The 18,284-nt window shown below is 38.8% G+C and overlaps 1 protein-coding gene and 2 long non-coding RNA genes across 4 annotated transcripts in view; 2 read left to right on the forward strand and 1 right to left on the reverse strand.

The window, feature by feature from the left end:
- Positions 1 to 18,284, reverse strand: part of MACROD2 (mono-ADP ribosylhydrolase 2) — a 974,476-nt gene that overhangs the window by 830,113 nt on the left and 126,079 nt on the right. For both annotated transcript variants that reach the window (XM_053380605.1, XM_053380604.1), the window contains exon 4: positions 13,151 to 13,180. In XM_053380605.1, the coding sequence (XP_053236580.1) occupies positions 13,151 to 13,180 (30 nt within the window). The remainder of the gene's footprint in view (positions 1 to 13,150; positions 13,181 to 18,284) is intronic.
- The window catches only part of LOC128409995 (uncharacterized), a 113,274-nt gene that overhangs the window by 22,581 nt on the left and 72,409 nt on the right, over positions 1 to 18,284 (forward strand). The gene's annotated exons all lie outside the window — the stretch shown is intronic.
- On the forward strand, positions 10,679 to 13,346 carry LOC128409993 (uncharacterized). Its single transcript, XR_008329356.1, has 2 exons — positions 10,679 to 10,988; positions 13,130 to 13,346. It is a non-coding gene; the product is annotated as an uncharacterized LOC128409993 (long non-coding RNA).

The following is an 18,284-nucleotide window of genomic DNA, read 5'->3' on the forward strand; positions in this document are numbered from 1 at the left end:
ATAAAGAGCCTTAGGATCAGGAGATGTGATCACGGATCTTCAGCATCTTGACCCATATACACTGAAGCTACAATCCTATATACACTTACCAAGTAGTTAGTCTCATTGATATTAATAGGACATTCTTCTAAGGACTGCACTGTTAAAGAGGGCAATCTATAAATACATGCTTCCCCATCTTAGGTTTTCACCAGTTTTCCAGTGCTGACCATATATTATGATCTATATTATTAAAATGAAGGATCATTAGATCTTAACCCAATATCTTGTTTTAATTTTTCTATTGTCTTTTGTTTAGAGAAATCTATAGATTTCAATAAATATTGAAAATGATCGATTTTCTTAAAGACAAGTTAGTTTAAAAAAGAAAAGAAAAAGAAAGTGACCAAGAGAAAATAGATCAGGAGCTACTGGGTTACTAAATGTTCATCTACAAATTAGCTCCAATTTGCATCCTCTCTGTCTGTGGATGAAAATATACAATGTGATATTCACATGTGAGCATTCTCAGCCTAATAGGGAAGCAGTTTAATTCTTACAGTGTAATGGAGAGAAAAATTTAATTAAAAATAAATTTAGGATGGAATCCAATGTAGCACTGAATCTCTTATTCTGTCAGCACAAGGATTTCTCATTGGCAACAGAATGTTCTCCCCCTAAATCTGTTTTAGGGGTTCCCCCAATCCTCTGGAGCAGATTTAGGGCATGTGTGGGAGGAATAGAGCAGGGGAAGTCCTGACATAGTGACCTTAGCTGGACAGCCCCCAAAGGGGTGGATCTTGTCCCTATCACTGCAATAAAGGAATTGTCAACCCATGGGAGTTGGAGCTGATGGCTTTTGGAGTCCATGTGACCCAATGCTGTTCTACAGGACCAAATATGATGTTCTTAAACTTCACAGGAAATACAGAGCTTGGCAAAACTTAGAACTTTTGACAGATTGATAGTATTGGTCCAAGAGAAAATGCAACCATGCCTATCTACATACCTTAATATCATACCCAGTGCTATTTTTCCAGAAAGAGAGATGCCAAAGGTCAACATGAACTTCTCCCTTGTTCTCTTAGAATGGCAATGGCACCCACCTGAGAGGTACCAGAGCTAAGCTCTGGTGAGCTCCAGCTGAAAAAAAGCCCTGATCACACCTTAATATCATTCATGGGTACATACCTTTAGTTTTGATTCATTCATTCAGCATTGTACTTGGGGAGCAACTGCTGAAAAGAAAACTATTTAGGTTTCTTTTAAAAATGGCTAAGTATACTGCTTCCCTAATAGCAAGTGTCATTGAAATAAAAGCAAACAAACAAACCAAAGCACCTTGGCTTATATTAATTCAGCCTGGTCACTGTTAGCTAGTATGAATGAACCTTGAGAGTTATGAAAATTTTATCTGAAGTTTCCATTAATTATGTAGCAATCCAGGTGGTGTGCTAGTGGGGACTAAGGCATAAACGAAATGAATGGCATAATGAGGAAGTTTCAATGACACAGTAGTCGGCTGTCAAGCAGGTCACTGACCATGACAAAATTGATTTCCCATTGAAGATGAAAGGGAGTGTAAGGCTGAAATCACACATGCGTTTTAAAGCACTTTAATTATCACTTGGGAACCTTACCCTGCTTCAGTTAATACACATTACCACTATTCAAAAGTTTTGCTTTCCCCCTCTCTAAATGTCACCGCACACACCTCCAACTAGAGTTTGAGAAGACAACACTCCCACTTCCTTATCGTATATGTTGGCCAACACTTCCCTGTGCCCAGAGTCAGATGCAATTCTATAGTACTCCACAGGTATTCTCCTACATCCAGTAATGAGATTCACTTGAAATTGTCTGCAATGCATTTGGGGGCTTTCATCTGGCGGTAGGAATGCTTCCCATTAAGAATTCTCCTATCCAATTTTTATCATTTCCATTAAGGTTCATTTAGCAATGTACAGTTTAATTACAATCAAGACTAAAAGTGCAATCTAACAGAGATTGCAATCTAATAGAGATGGTAACTCCACCTCTAGCAGAGGGAACGATTCCCTCTCTGTTTTCCATACTACATTACACTATACTGGATACTGTCAGCACTTACACACAGAAAAATAATAAAACAGGGATCCGATGACATAAAATTACTCCTTACAAAGTTCAAAGCAGGCTGCTGTAACTGCTGATCAGATGTATTTTCAGCGCTGATCAGAAGATTGGTGCTGGGACTGAGTTTTCAAAGAGGCTCCTTGTAACCACCAATCTAGAAAATGGAGTATTTTCACCTCTGTGAAGAAAGCATTTAAATAAGCCCCTTTTTCTTTCAGCAGAAAGCAGTTTGTGCTCAAAGTGCTGGAGGAAGCCCTTTAGCTGCATATCAGCCAAATTCATCTGGTTATTGGGGATTCAGCTGTGCAGGGCTCTCCTCAAGCCCTAACACCAGCTGGTTGTCAGTGCCTACAGAAAGCCCTGCGCTCTGCTTTAAAGTCTTGACAATCAGCTGTCCCACACCATGCGTCATCAGGTACAGAGCAGGTGGGTTTGACTTCATCAAATTGGCCTGGTGGGCCTAATTAGGCCCACATGCTAAGGGTTCCACACCCATATATTAAAACTTGATAATATCTGATGTTTTCAAAGCTTACTGTGTTTCACCGTATCTGTTTCTGTTCCCGAAGTGCCCTTTTGATGAAATAGTGTCTAAGCATATGATGCTGTAATCAATTGATGTATATTTCATTTGCGGTATTCAAGTTGTTCAGTGGGAACACACGGCTTTGATGCAACACATAATCAGGTTAGTTAAAAGCACACCTTTAAAAGTGGAAGCCTCTGAACACATTTGTGAAATGGCATCCAAAAGGGTGGAGTTTCAAACTGGAACTTGCAAGTGGAAGAAAAAGGCCAAACATGAAATACTGAATCTTAAAACAAGCGGGGATGTGCTCTAAAATACTTTAAAGTATCTATTCAAAGCAAGTAGTAGATTCAGATTCCTTGGCTCTTTGAATTCAAAATAAAGGCAACAGATGGGGTAAGTCTAATGCTACAAAAAAAGTGTCAGACCTTGGTCATGAAGACATAAGCTACAGGTACTGTACATGTGACTTTTAAACATATATCTGTACAGTAAGATGTCATCCCCAGCAATAACTTGTTCTAACATGACCTAATGAACGGAGGGCATGTATGGATTTAGCACTGTATATATAAAATGTACTATTTTATTGCATGAGTTCAAATCAGAGTCATTCCGTTTGCAATTGACAATGATAGGTCCATAAATATAGAGATGGCTTAATTAGTTATGAAGTGCTTTAGAGTATAGAAGACATAATCTTGGCTGCACAGTGAAACCACCCTTTGCCGTTTAATTCCTATGATCACTGTATTTAAAGTTAGGCATATTTTTCCACATATCAAACAAGTTGAATATTCTGGTTTTTACCTTGTTTGAGAGAGGCTGGGCAAGAAATCACTGGAATATCTACCATCTACTATCTTATTTGATGAGGAACTAATTCACCTGTCAGATTCAAATAATATTGCCAAAACAAATATAAAAATGGACGTGTGAGCAATTTTGTACCCAAGAAATGTGCATTAAACCTAAATATGGGTATTTTATTATGCGAGTCATATAATCTGGAAAACTATTCCAAAGCATAGGCTCACTGCATGACTTTGCAGAAATATTTGTTAGGGAAATTTGAGTAAAGTTTGCCCTTTGCCAATACTTCAAGATAAATTTTGCTCTTTCCTTTAAAAGTGTTGTGTTATCAGTCCAACACAATATAATGTTAAACAAGAACACCCAGGCAAAATGTTCTTGAATAAGCTCCATATGCTTACCATTCACTACAAATTAACAATTCTACACACTGGAACTGATTACTACATCTGGGGGCTTCCTAATGCCAGCTAAGCAATTAGACTATTTAGTGCTGGCTCTTGACATTCTGTGGAACTAAATGCCTTCCACAGAAAAGAGAAAAATAAATGGTACATAACATCATGGAACAGAGTCAACCACTGAGATAGTCCTTAGTTACCCTATGTGAAAGTATAGACTGGTCTCTTAGTTCATGCTGCAGAGAATATCTGGTGTATCACTATCAACCATATTAAAAGTAAACATTAAGAACATAAACTACACTTGAAGAACATGTTCATGACACTTTTGAGTAAGAGAATTTGTATGTGTTCACTGTATTAAGTTGTGAGGCTGAGTCAATGGTGCCAGTTGCTAAGATTTAATTTTCAACATTAATTACATGTACATCCAACAGACCCTTTTGGTTGGATAAGGGTAGGGTCCAGAAACACAGAAAATTTTGTCTTACCTGATTGGCTTTCCAGGTTAACAGCCCTTCCAATCTACATCTAACCCTACCCGAGTCACGGAAGCAATTGATTAAGAGTAAGAGAAAAAGGATACTTGCAAATAATTTTTAAAAGGTGAGGAGAGATGTACGTAGGAAGTAGGAAGTAGGAAGAAGAGATCTAATATGTGGCAGAAGCTCCTTCTCTTGCCTTCCAGGAGTCAAGTGAAATGGACAGTGACTGTTGAACCACAGGGTTACTACTCATTCACTATTTCCATTCCACATCCTATGCACATCTTTTAAAGGTGTACATGTTTTATTGCAGGACAAAGACCAAGAGGGGAGAATGGTTATCCATCGATAATTATTAGCTCATCCTGTTCATGTTAGTTTAGTTGCAAAAAGTGTGAATTGGCTGTAAGAGGGCATCTGCACCTGTGCTTTCCATTTTTATTAAAGCAGGAGTGGCTAACCTTTTCAGCCTAATGGCCACATTCACTCTTGCCCAGCCCTTCAACTGGTCACATACCACTGGTGGAGATGGCCATACACGTACACCCCATTTACTCACTCACTATCTCACAAAGACACACATACAACTTGTGGAAGGCATATGGCAGGCCGCCTATAGTCATTGAGGTTCCCTACCACAATTTACGGTTCTAAACCATATAAGAACCCTCCGTAAGTACAGCAGACTGGAGGATAAGACAAACGGCAGATTAGCCAGTCAGATAATGTAATGGAAAAGAGCCAAATGAAAAGATCAGGCAAGAGCATATATTTAAGTTGTTCATTAGCCTGACAAACATAGAACAATTTGTCCACCTTTTTAGGACACATTTGGACTCTTAATTAAGTAAGCGCCATGGGCACCAATCCCTCTAGTCACATCTCTTCATTTCTTCCAAGCAAGTGCACATACACACGCACACACACGCACACAAACACACCCCTCTTTTATGAGGGTTCTGCATAAAAGTTGGATCCAGTAGAATTATTCTGAGCCTCCAAAAGGAAGTGTGAAAAGGTGGAACTTTGTTGGCACCTGGGAAGACCTGTAGGGTGCTACTGTGTCCATGGGAATCACTGTGACCTCTGGCATGTTATTATACATACTGGATCAAGAAAGTGTTGTTCTCCTGATAGGCGGTAAACTGCTGTGGGGTCTTTTCATAGCCATAATCTTTACTTGCCAGCATGTTGCTGTTTCTCCTGCTGTCTTTATCTGTATTTTCCACTTTGTCTTTTGAATCAGGGAAGGAATCTATGCATTTCTGCATTTTTATTATTACCAATTGTTAGATAGTGCTTACTAATCCTATTACAGTTAATACCAAAATAGCAGCATCCTCTTTCCTGAGCAGTCTGCTCAACTGAACAGCTGAATTTTTAACTGCTGTAAAGCTAATCTCCTTCGGTGATTTCAATCATCTTAAAAATAAGACCTCATGATGTTTATTTAGACTACTGTGAAGTATTTCTAACCATGCTTTAAACACTGCAGAACAACACCGAATAGATAAATGTGGAAGATCTAGGGCAATTGCATCCCATCCTCATTCTCCTCCCAAAGTAAAGAATAAAACGGCAAATTATCTTATGGATAGGACTAAAGTTAATGGATCTCTTTCATAATGGAAGGAAGTGAACAGCAGGGATCTGTACAGGAATGGGAGCTATTTAACTTGATCTGAAGTTAACGGCCAATGGACGCAATAGTCAATAAAAAGGAAAATGCTGGGAAATTCTCTCATTTAGATTAAAGCTGTGAGGAAAGACTAGAAGTTGATACATTTTTTTGCCTGGCAACAACCTTTTTATTTTATTTAACTTTACTTAGCATATCTTTCATTCCTATATTAACTATAAATCAGGAAACTTCCTTAAGTATAAAAGTAAATATGAAAGTTGAGAAAAATAAAGACACACCCTAAGGTCTATTGAAACCAACAGAACAAGTACATAGTTAAAGGTAAAGGTACCCCTGACCATTAGGTCCAGTCGTGACCGACTCTGGGGTTGCGGCGCTCATCTCACTTTATTGGCCAGCATGACTAAGCCGCTTCTGGCGAACCAGAGCAGCGCATGGAAACAGCATTTACCTTGCCGCTGGAGCAGTTCCTATTTATCTACTTGCACTTCATGCTTTCAAACTGCTAGGTGGGCAGGAGCAGGGACCGAGCAACAGGAGCTCACCCCGTCACAGGGATTCGAACTGCCGACCTTCTGATCGGCAAGTCCTAGGCTCTGTGGTTTAACCCACAGCGCCACTAGGAACAGTAATTTCTCTGAATTGCAGCCACTTAAAGTGGTGAAAGGTATCCCAATGAAATTATGATACGGATGAAATGCAGGTCAGCCAAAGAAACCGAAGAACTTTGTTATCTGTTTAAACAAGAATATGATTCAACACATGAATAAATAGATGTGATTTTGATGTATGCTGACTTGATATCCTTGCTAACCTTTTTCAGTGTCTGCATAACAGTTAGCGAGACTGAAAAAGTATATGTCACACTCTTCATATGAGCATCTGCAATGTCACTGTTTCAGAGATCATTTCTATAGTATACAACTAGAGAGGTGTAATCAAAAGTGATTGGCTATATTATCATCTATCAAGTTACATGCAATAAACATGTGTGGTGAGGTATACAGACAACAGAAAATATATAATATGTAAACAAAATAAACATGTTACCTCTGAACAGCTAAATTAAATACCTTTTATTCAATGGTGCTTTTTGTATTGAAATTATGAATTCAGTTCTTAAAGATCAGCTCTCAAGGGCAAAAGTAGCTGACATTAATATGAAATTTGAACTCTAATTAATTGCTCATTGCCTATATGTAATGTGCTGATATGTAAGTTGAACAATTATACTATGTTTGCAGTTTTCTAATAATAATGTATCAGGACTGTCACAATAAAAGTTTTATCAGCAAACCTCTTCCAATTTGTGTATCCAAATTTGTGTATCTGTCAGCTATTGTGAGAAAGGATTTTATTTATATAAAAAAAATCCAGAATACTTACATTTTATTAGGGTGCATTTTCTCAGTCTTTAGATGTATGATTAGCTATGATACTATGTACATGATCATCATCATATCATGAATATATTACAATGCAATCTTATTTTTGTTTTACTTAAGTATTATGCTCTCCTTCACTACAAGCAAAGCAACGGTAGCTGAACTACACAGCTTGCTACTAAAAAAGCACAATAAGGAAAAAATGCAGTATTAATCTGAAAAGTAGTTACTTGCATCTTCTAGTACCCCACCACAATTTAAAAGTATTTTTTTCATTAACCAGTTACTAATACAGAAGTATATTAAGTATAATTTTATTACTTAATGCCCTGAAGCAAATCTACCAAATTCTTCTTGAAGAATGATGCACCCCTGAAATATGGCTATCAACAAACATGTCACACATAAATTCAATCTGTTGGCTTTCTTTTTTTAACATTACTGTTTCCAAACTTTTACACTGCAATAGCATACAGTGTTCCCATCTTTCCTGATACAGATGGGGAGTAATTTGTTTAAAGTCGCAGCAACACTCATTGTTTGATGTTGCAGCAACACTCATGACCTAGGTGACTGAAGAATGAAAAGCACACCTTGAAATGTGTACCAGAACAATCAGCAAAGAGATTTCACTTCCAGAAACTGATGGGAGGAAAGCAAGCATGCAGGAGACTCCATTAGGTACGGCTGCAAAATATCCAGAGATGCCAACAGAAGACAAATTCATGAGTTATCTGAAAGAAATACATTGTTTCCTGCAACACATCAAAGGGAAATTTCATAGCTCTCTTTGTTAGTGATTTCATTATAGGAAGCAACGTGTGCAAGAGTCCTACCATGTAATCAGCAAGAAGACAAAACACTCATACTCCAAGAGCCCATGTCAAAATACCTACACTGTAAGATACAAAAAGGTTGGATATCTAACTATATCTATCTTACAAAAGTTGTGGTGTTTTCAAAAGTGCCAGTTTTACAACTGCTGGAGTATTTATGGGGTGACTGTCCCCCAAAATCCATCCATTTCCAATAATGTTCAAAGGTACATGGATTAAAAAGTACGGTTATCTGTTGGGGAACAGTATGTAGGTCTGACTGACTTCGATGGGAGCTTGGGGTTGAAGCAGGAGAGAGGAATACAGAGTTTCTGTTTGGATTTTCTAGGGGTTTTATGTTATTTTTAAATATGTTTTCATAACTGATAAAAATATATTAAAATTCCTAAAGTAAAAAATAATTGTTTACTTTGACATTGCTAAGGTGATATATAACTTCTGAACTGATGTTCATAGTTCCAATTTAATGCAAAGGAGATTGTTATGGTTTGGGTCAGATTAAATGGTCTGATTTGGGATTGTCTTTATCTGAAAGAGTCAGGTTGGATATTTTAAGAAGCAGGAAGGTGATTTGCATAAGTGAGACCAGTTTCAACCATATGCTGGAGGGATCAGAAAAGGTATAAATCAGGCACCCCCAAACTCGGCCTGCCAGATGTTTTGGAACTACAACTCCCATCATCCCTAGCTAACAGGACCAGTGGTCAGGGATGGTGGGAGTTGTAGTCCCAAAACATCTGGAGGGCCGAGTTTGGGGGTGCCTGGTATAAATCTAAACAAAGTCAGTCAGCCTGGAGTGTCTAGAATAGGGTTGCCTTATTTCGAAAAGTAAAAACCAGGAAACCCCCTGACATCAGTTGGGAAAATCCGGATGGATGGCAGGCCAAATGTACAATTCACTATCAGATACCACCTGTTTCATACGGGTACCTCGTGATGCTATTATTCTCAGAAAGGGGTTTGCAGGAACTGCTACATGCTAAACATATTTAAAGTTCCTCATAACATTGGCAGTTTTAGAAATACCATCAATCTTATAAGATTTCAATATATCCATGCCTTCTGTCCCATATAATGGACATTATAATGGAAATATGAAGGCTGCTAGTCAGCTAAAGCTAAACACTTATTTCTTTCTCTCATTTTTGCCAATTTTAGTTATTGACTTTGGGTGGATCACATGTGACATAGACATATGTGCATTAATCATGTAATGGTGAACACCAGTGAACACTAAGTTACCAACAAAGAAATGATATTCATTTGTGAAGTAACTCTCATTTTCTCCTACAAGGACTCTTTACGATGGCAAGACAAACTGAAAATGGGTCAAGTAACAGCACCTCTCACTGCAATGCCAGATTTGCATGATTTGATTCATCCCCAGAAGGAACATATCTGTCTTACAAAGATTTAGGGAAGAATGTTGTATGACTGCCCTAAACAACTTATTCCATGAGGGTGATCTATTAAATAAATGAATGAATCTAATCTCAGTTTATTATCAAATAGGTTTATTAAACCAGAATATTGTCACACAAAAGAGGTTCTCACTTCCCCAGAATTTTGGGCAGAACTGTCTATGTAAACTGCAAGGAAGAAGCTTCTCTTAGAACCAATTTAGGTAGTCTATCTGCAAGGCACAGGCTCAGTTGCACAAACAACTGCTCAAGTGAAATGCCTACTTGTGAGTGCAGTGCAATCTCACAAATGAGCTAATGGACAGACTGTCTCAATTACGGTAGATTTCCAGATATTTTCATTGTATTGTGTTCTTATGAGACTATATGAAAAGGCCTAAGGGATCTCCCTCAAAACCTAGGGAAAGAACAGTCTACAATTCCACTCTGTCAGATATGTATTCCTGGGATTTCTGACAAAAAATGTAAGTGTAATTTGCTGCACGGTTCATAAGGTTTACCCTTAGGGGAAATTTCAGTTATCTGCTTTGTCCTCAGGCAGGTAATAAAGCTTATCAAAGGACCCCTGGCAGATGTCTGATTTCTTCTATGCCACACTGACAAACTTTAGCAGCCATGTCAAGTCACAGGAGGAGAAAAAATGCCCCCAGGTCAAATATTTTATGCAGTCAATTCATTTTTAGCAACCGTCTGTGTCTAGGCAATACACTCGTACCTAGCAGCAAAAAGAAAGTAAGAAAGAAACATCAAAACACTTAATTGATGGATATAATGAAATTAATTAAGACCTGAAAAGTGAAATACAAAGAATACTAATCAATTCTTTTAAAAAATTGTTTCCCAAACTTCTCCTTAATAAAGCATTCAAATTATAAATTACCAAAAGAATGGCTTTCAGAACACAGCTGGTATTATGACTCTGTTCTGGAGATTGCTAAAATATAAAACTGGACTGGGACACCTCTCACAAGAGGTAGTGGTGGCCACCAACTTGAATGGTGTAGGGTTCGTATGGAGCCCCCGGTCGTCTCACGGACTATTGACCTGCACACCACTAATCCGCTGCCACCAACCAGGTCCTCCCCAGTAAATCCCTTAGTCTCGGTCAGGTTCTTAAGTTAACAAACAAGAGTGTAGTTTATTGCAGACACAAATAAACTTTAACTGCATTCAAAACGTTGTTACTCTTTACCTTCTTCGTCTTATTTTATCCTGTCTCTAACTCTTCTACCTCCCCTCACACAAGAACCAACTGTACTAACTGTCTCTCTGTTTCCAACTGTCTGCCAACTGCTTTCCCAACTGCCTTTCCCAACCAACCAAGCCACTAAAACCAACCAACAACTACACCCAAACCTCCGGCTAAGCCCTTTTATAAACAGGTAGGCTCCACCTCTGGCTTTTCAATTGGTCTACCTGTTAACCCTTTCTCTCCCCCTGTACAGACATTTTCAAACGAACGGGCAAACGCCACAGATGGCTATAAAAAGGATTAGACAAATTCATTGAGGATAAGATTATCAGTGGCTCCCACCTATTATGGCTATATTTTACCTCCACTGTCAGAGGAAATATGGGAATCACTATTAGAGAGAGTAGTGTTACGCTCATGCCCTGGTCTCATTGTCTTAACAAGCTTATTAAGTATCCAAATAATGATAGGAGTCAAGGTTAAAATGTAGACATATGGATCATGACCTAGTCAAAACTTATGTCCCACTGATCTCAATCAGAGGATTAAGCATGTTCTTAAATCTCTGGTATTGAAATCAATAGGACTTCAAACTGATTAGCTTTGGTATATTGTTGTGTCCATATTGTTTAATTCTTTGGATATGAAAAGGTTTGGGGTGGGGAGTAAGCATAACTAGGAGAAAGGTATTCTGCCTCTGCTTTTAACTGGCAGGAAACGGTTACAATACCTCTAGAAAAAACAACTGCTGTTAAACCAGGAAAATGTGACAAAAGCCTTACTGTCAATCTGAAGTAAAAATGATCAGCATTTGTGGGTAATGACTGAAGTGCTCTTTAGCAAGATGAAAGTACCAAGTACCTATGCAAATCCAATCCAAGATCTCTGAGGAATAAAATTCAACTCATCTCACTTATTGTAAGAATGAGGAGCATCACACAATTGCCCCAAAGGTAGGAATAAATGTTTAAAAATATTAGATATAAATAAATTCTGTGTAGCCTACCAGAATTAATCTAAGCTTTCTGGTCTTTTGAGTCAAATTTGTTATTACACTTTCTTTGCCCCTCATTAGTTCTCATGTACTTTCAAATTGCAACACCATTAGAACCAAAAGGACCACATGGCAGATATAGGCTGGCAAATATCTGACTTAACATAGCATTTGATAATGCTGCGAGATATATGGCACATTTAAGACAGAGGCTTTCCCAACGTCACATCTTTCTGCTACATCCTGAACTGTCAAAACTCAGAGCATATCAAAAGCTGCTTCCAGAGGCAGCTTCAGGGCTGCAGGGGCCGAAAGCATTGCATTTGGTGTGCTCTCCGCAGTCCCATAATAAAAGTAATAGTCACCTCATCCACAAATAAGGTTAGGTTTGTACCTAAAATATTATTTCCATCTCACTAATGCAACAAATGCATTTGAAGACCAACCCAGCACATATTGATCTCAAAATGGTCAATCTTCAATGCTGTCAATCATACAAGTACAATGCTTAGAATGATTCCAACACTAAAAGCATCAAGCGGCCTTCAGCTTTTAAAATGGTTTCCCCCTTTCCATTTGCAGAAGATCATCAGACCCTTATAACTATAGCCAAGACAGAAGCTTAGAAAATGTGACTACTGCTTTAGTATTTATAACGTATCTATCAGAGACTTTCTATTTCCTCCATATCCCACCCCCCACGTTCCACCCCCATAGGAGCATAATTTCCCCTCCACACCTCAAAAAAACTGTTATATACACTTTGCAAAGCTTTTAATACCAAAAGCAAGATAAGGGAAAGGAAGTGGAGAGGTATATGTTAGAATTTCTCTAAGCAATAAGAGAAACGGCATTATCATGTGTCAAGTTATTTTGCCTCTCACCAGTTCAGAGGCAAGTAAAGCACAAAAAAACCTTAAGTATCAGTTGAGATTCTTCTTGAAATAACTTACAATACATCTAAAACAGAAACAACCTCTGGTGGCAAATTATTCACAAGCCCAACACTCCTACCTACTGCCCCTTCAACTTCTTCCCCAAACTGAATTCTTCCAGTATGAAATGAACCTTCAACAAAGTAGGCATTTTGCATTTATGTTGGGGATTAGTCAGATTATAGTGATACCAACCTATGAGTTATTTTACATAATTACCATACTCAAAAACAACTCCTAGCCTCTGCTAAACAGGATGTATAGTGATTATCTGTATTGTAAAAATTGAAGATGTTTAAATATATAGCATGTGGTCAGATTCTTGCCTGTTTATTCAGACTGGATGTTCTGTTGATTGAGTTTTATTTCAAAAAAATACTTTTTGTTTCTTGCAACGCTTAGGAGAAAAGAGGCCAAACTTACCACCGCCACCTCCGAGAAGACTTGAATTAGCTGTGGAAGAACAAGAGAACCAAGAATTACATCAGAGCAAGCTTTGCGTGTTTTGTTTTTTAAAATATTCTCTAACAATACAAAAACAAAAATAAAGCCAGTCCACCTTCTCTGTCAACACAAGGACTTTAGGCAAAGTTTAAATTAAACATTACATACAAAACAATATGCAGCTTCTATTTCTATGTAGACGAAAATGAAATAACAGTGCAGTCACAGATTTAGTTGTCCAGGCAAGGCCCAGGAACCTGTGTGGGGAAGAATGCATAGAATGCCGTATCTTGCATAAGTAAAAGACCTATCCAGATCTTTCCTACTGTTGCTAGAATCCCCTAGTGCCTGTGCTGAGTCTGGCAGTGTAACCTTCAAGTGTAAAGTTAAACCTTGAGTGAACCTCCTGGAAGAATTCTGAGCATTTGACTTTAATGCTCAGGAGGCACAGTTGATTTTGTGGGTGAGCACAAGGCTACTTACCCACCTCTAAATTAAACTCGAGGTAAATTTTCCATATCACCTATTTCTCAGCAGGAATCCCAGGAGTTCAGAGCGTCACAGTTAATCACCAGAAGAAATACTCTATCCATGACACCTGAAGAGACTGATTTATCCATGCTGCCCCCTCTAACTCCATTACATTCTGTCTTGATATTTATTGTGAAATTGTAATCTATTTGTTGTAAGTTGCCTAGGGCGATTTGGCATGCATCAGAAAGGGTAAAAATTATTGTTACATAAATAAACAATCAAGCAAATATAATGTTTACTGCTGATAAGCCTACTAAAGATTTCTACTTTAAGTAACGCATGTAAAATCATATCCATGAGCACACAAACAAACCAAAATCCACATTACTATCACAGCAGATGTATTTGTTAAGATATCACTTTCACCTCTGTATAATCAATCAACATTTGTTTAAACATTACAACAGAAGAAAACTAGAAACCAAAGGAGAGTACTAAATCCCCCCAAATGTCATCTAAATCCATCATTCTGCCAATGCAGTATATCTCCCTCAAGTTTTTGCTTATTTCATCTTAAACTCTAGTCCTTGAAATCAGCTCACAAAACCTCTCACACTGAGACCAAACTGTCAATTTTAAAAAGTGACAACAGAGAAGCACACAGGGTGTCCTTGCACATTATCTTGCACTCAAAATTTTGTACCTATGATTTTGTACATATGAGTTTTGTACGTGTGAACATGTACATATATCTCTGTTACATGTTCACTAGGCATTTTACATATATCAAGGACTAAATTTTTTAATTGAAGATTTAATGAACCCAAAAGAGTAACTGCTTCCTGCTAACATACTGATAACCTCCAATGCATAACACAAGAAGTAACACGGAATAAATGCACTATTCCTTCATGCACTAGCAACAGTTAGTTGTAGTAGAAAAGAGGCTTTTAAATGCTTAAAGGCATGAATTGAACACAGAAAGGTATGCCTGCTCTTGCATCAGGGAGGATCACCACGGAAAAATAAGAATGTGTTTCAGGTAACTCTTGTTCCCGCCCTCCCACAATCATCTTTTTTGAGGAAAGCACCTGAATCATAATTAAGTGATATCCACATGCACAGATGTAAAAGGTAAAGAGGTAAAGGACCCCTGGGCAGTTAAGTCCAGTCAAAAGCAACTATAGGGTTGCAGTGCTCATCTCACTTTCAGGCCGAGGGAGCCAGCGTTTGTCCACAGACAGCTTTCCAGGTCGTGTGGCCTGCATGACTAAACCACTTCAGGCGCAACGGAACACAGTGGCGGAAATCAGAGCGCATGGAAAAGCCATTTACCATCCCACCACAATGAGGGGCAGATGGGGCTCGTGAACCTGAGAAGGTAGCCCATCTAGCAAAAGGAAAGCTCTGATCCTAAACCTCCATTACCTTGCAGGATATCTTCGGGAGAAGTATAGGCTAAGGAGTAAACCCTACACAAATCCAGAGTGAATGGCTGGATGGCGCCTTGTACACCTCCTTCCAGCAACTCCTGCAGCCGAGTTGGTGCCAACCGTATTGGTCCGCTTTCCTTTGGACCACCTCAGTGAAGTGTCTTGTCATCTGGGCAGTCCAGGACCTCCATACACACTGCTGAGGCTTGCACCCTGGGGAGGTAACTTCAGTGTTGCTAACGTGGCTGTTTGATTTCACCCCCAGAGGCGTACTCCATTGTCTCTCGAGACAGACAGATGCCAACAAAAAAAACACCACTCTGAAACCTTAACAGTGTAAAATGAGGTAAATAAAAAATACATACTAAAAATAAATATAACAGGTGGAAACTAGCCTGCTGGTTTGCATTAAGGGGGGCATTTAAATCTATGTACAAACCATTAATTGACATGATGTAGCTGTGAAAATGCCTATAGGAGAAAGTTTCAGTAAAGAGACTGACAGCACAGTCCAATCCCAATGAGAAAATCAAATTTATTATTTGGGATAGCAAAGCCAGTAGAGCATGAGACTCAATCTCGGGATTATGGGTTCAAGACCCACATTGCAGAAAAGATTCCTCCATTGCAGGGGGCTGGACTAGATGACTCTCATGGTCTCTTCCAACTCTGATTCTATGAATTTCATTCTCCCGAGGGAGGGGGAATTATTGGTGGCTGGAGATGCAAACTCTTGTGCAAGCTAGCTGGGTATAGGAGGCATTAAGAATGGGGGTGCGAACCTGTGTACCTAATCCCAATGAAAATCAGGGTTCAACATGGGGTTTATATTTGGATGCACACCCAGATTAGCAACCCACTGAAAGTAGCAAGCTGCATATGCATTTGGGGGCCCATCAGATTTACAACTGCAGTTCCTAGAAGCAAGGATTTCAGTTTACAGTTATTTTGAGATCATGGGGCAGAAAAAGTAGGAAATTCCACAGAAATAAAGGGATGTTCTGCATATGCCTAGGTAATAAGAGCACAAGGGAAGGAGACAGGGGTTAGTAGCAAGCACCAGGATTTCAGCTGCTGGGAGCCTAAAAGTACTGAAATAGATTCCTGTCAGCCTCACAAAAGCCATTGCCTTAAGCAGAATTCAAGCTACAATTCTTCATATACACATGCGCCTCATGCCAATTCTTCTCTTCGCTATTAGCTAATATATGTGAGCTGAATATTTTAATTCTGAATTGCTTCAAACACTGGATTGCTGCTTGATTGCATGACACTGTCTGGAAAGGTGGGAATGAACATCAAACATATAACGAATTTAGAAGTCTCCCACTATGGAAAACTCCATCAGTTAAATGATTTGGTTCAAAAGTTTCCAAATTCCATATTCACAATCACATCTTTTGCATTACATACTTAGATATGTGGAGAATAAAAATTATTATTCTAAAATGTACATAATTTTTTTTCATAATAAAATGCAAGTTGCCAATATTGTGTGGTTTGTTTAGTGTGAAGCACTCTATTTCTACAGCATCTCTAGAGATAACATGTTTGTAACATTGTAAACAATTTAAATGAGAGGCATTGATGACATTCTCTGAAAAACAGACATTTATCCACTTTAAAAATGCTAATTTTTTTCTGGATCATCTATTCAGCAAGCAGTAATGGGTTTGATGAGGAACAAAAAACCCTGTTATGTCATGCAGCTGAGCATCTGTTGCTATAATAAAATATACTTTAACACTCAGTTCACATTTTTGTATTGATCTGAGTGCCACATACTGAAAAACAAATATTTTGTTTATATTGGTTAACTGCAAAATACACAGACAGATACACCTCTCTCTCTCTCTCTCTCTCTCTCTCTCACACACACACACACACGCACACACACACACACTCAACCCTTAAATCTGGAATTAGTTGAGAGAAGGAAGGCATTCTTTAACCAGGGACACTTTTCTTTTCATCAATAAAACATCACAGAAGGTGACAGCTGGTGAGAAGGGTACCAGCAATTTACAATACAGGCAGCTACATTGCCTCTCACATGTTTCAGGAGATGTCTTTACCTGTCAATGCTATTTTGTTTGATCTGCTGTTCTCATACATACACACACAAACAAATCGAGAACAAGGTAGCACTGATGAGAGCAAGGAGCTCTTCTGAGTGCTGCATAATGATAGAAGTCAAAATAGTTTACATGAACTTTAACCATATTTCATAAATATAGTTTGATCAATGTCATTTTCATATACATTTAACTGCATTCCTTAGCACCTCCACCTTTTTATATTTTTTGTTTTCACCATCTCTCTCTCTCTCTCCCCCGCCCCCCAGGAAAAAATAGAGTCAGTCAGTCCTGCCAATAACCTGAGTGAGGCCTCCTTGGAGGAGAGCGGGGGGGGGGGGGGAGACACAGAAGTACCCATCAGATCTACACATTGCCAGTGGCCTTGAAGAACCATGGGTTCCAGACATCCCTGTCCCATGACCAGAGGTCTCCACACCAGCTTTCTGGCTATCTCTCAAATCCCAAGTCCCACCTCCCCCAGGGCCACAAGAGCAGAGAAGATGTCAAGCCAGACATTAGTTTCAGGGCAGCCGCTAATGTACTTGGCTCACTGCACATGAGACAACTTGGGAAGAGGGAGAGGCACATGGAAGCACCTGTCTGAATCAAGGTCTGGCTGGGGGGGGGGGGAGTGCATTTGCCAAGTCACATGACATGATGTGCAAATATGGGTGAACCAAATTCTCTTTCATGGTGGCAATTAAACAGGGCTGAAAAACACCCTGTGTGTGCACATGTGTTGTTGTTTTTTAATACTCTATAAAAGTAATGTTCCTTACCAATCTTCACACACCTTTGGAAATACCCTAAAAGCATTTACTATATACACATCAGTTCCCAAACATGGAATATTGGAATACCCATTTGTACATTCATTATGAATAAAAGTGTTGAGAATAAAGCTGGGCTCGAGAATTAAAAGGAAATCATCAATCATAGACACTGACTAAGCACTGAACGCTGATTAACCATGTACCTGATGCATAACCCTCCTAAATTATGCTGTACACAGACAATACCTCATGCTGACTCTCTGATGAGACTAGGTGACATTGTCAGCAATTCTATGTGAACTCTCTCTTTTCTTCAGGATGTGTCCCATTGTTCACAACTATTGCATGGCTCTAT

This window comes from Podarcis raffonei, chromosome 3 (genome assembly GCF_027172205.1).
Source record: "Podarcis raffonei isolate rPodRaf1 chromosome 3, rPodRaf1.pri, whole genome shotgun sequence".
Lineage (NCBI taxonomy): Eukaryota > Metazoa > Chordata > Lepidosauria > Squamata > Lacertidae > Podarcis > Podarcis raffonei.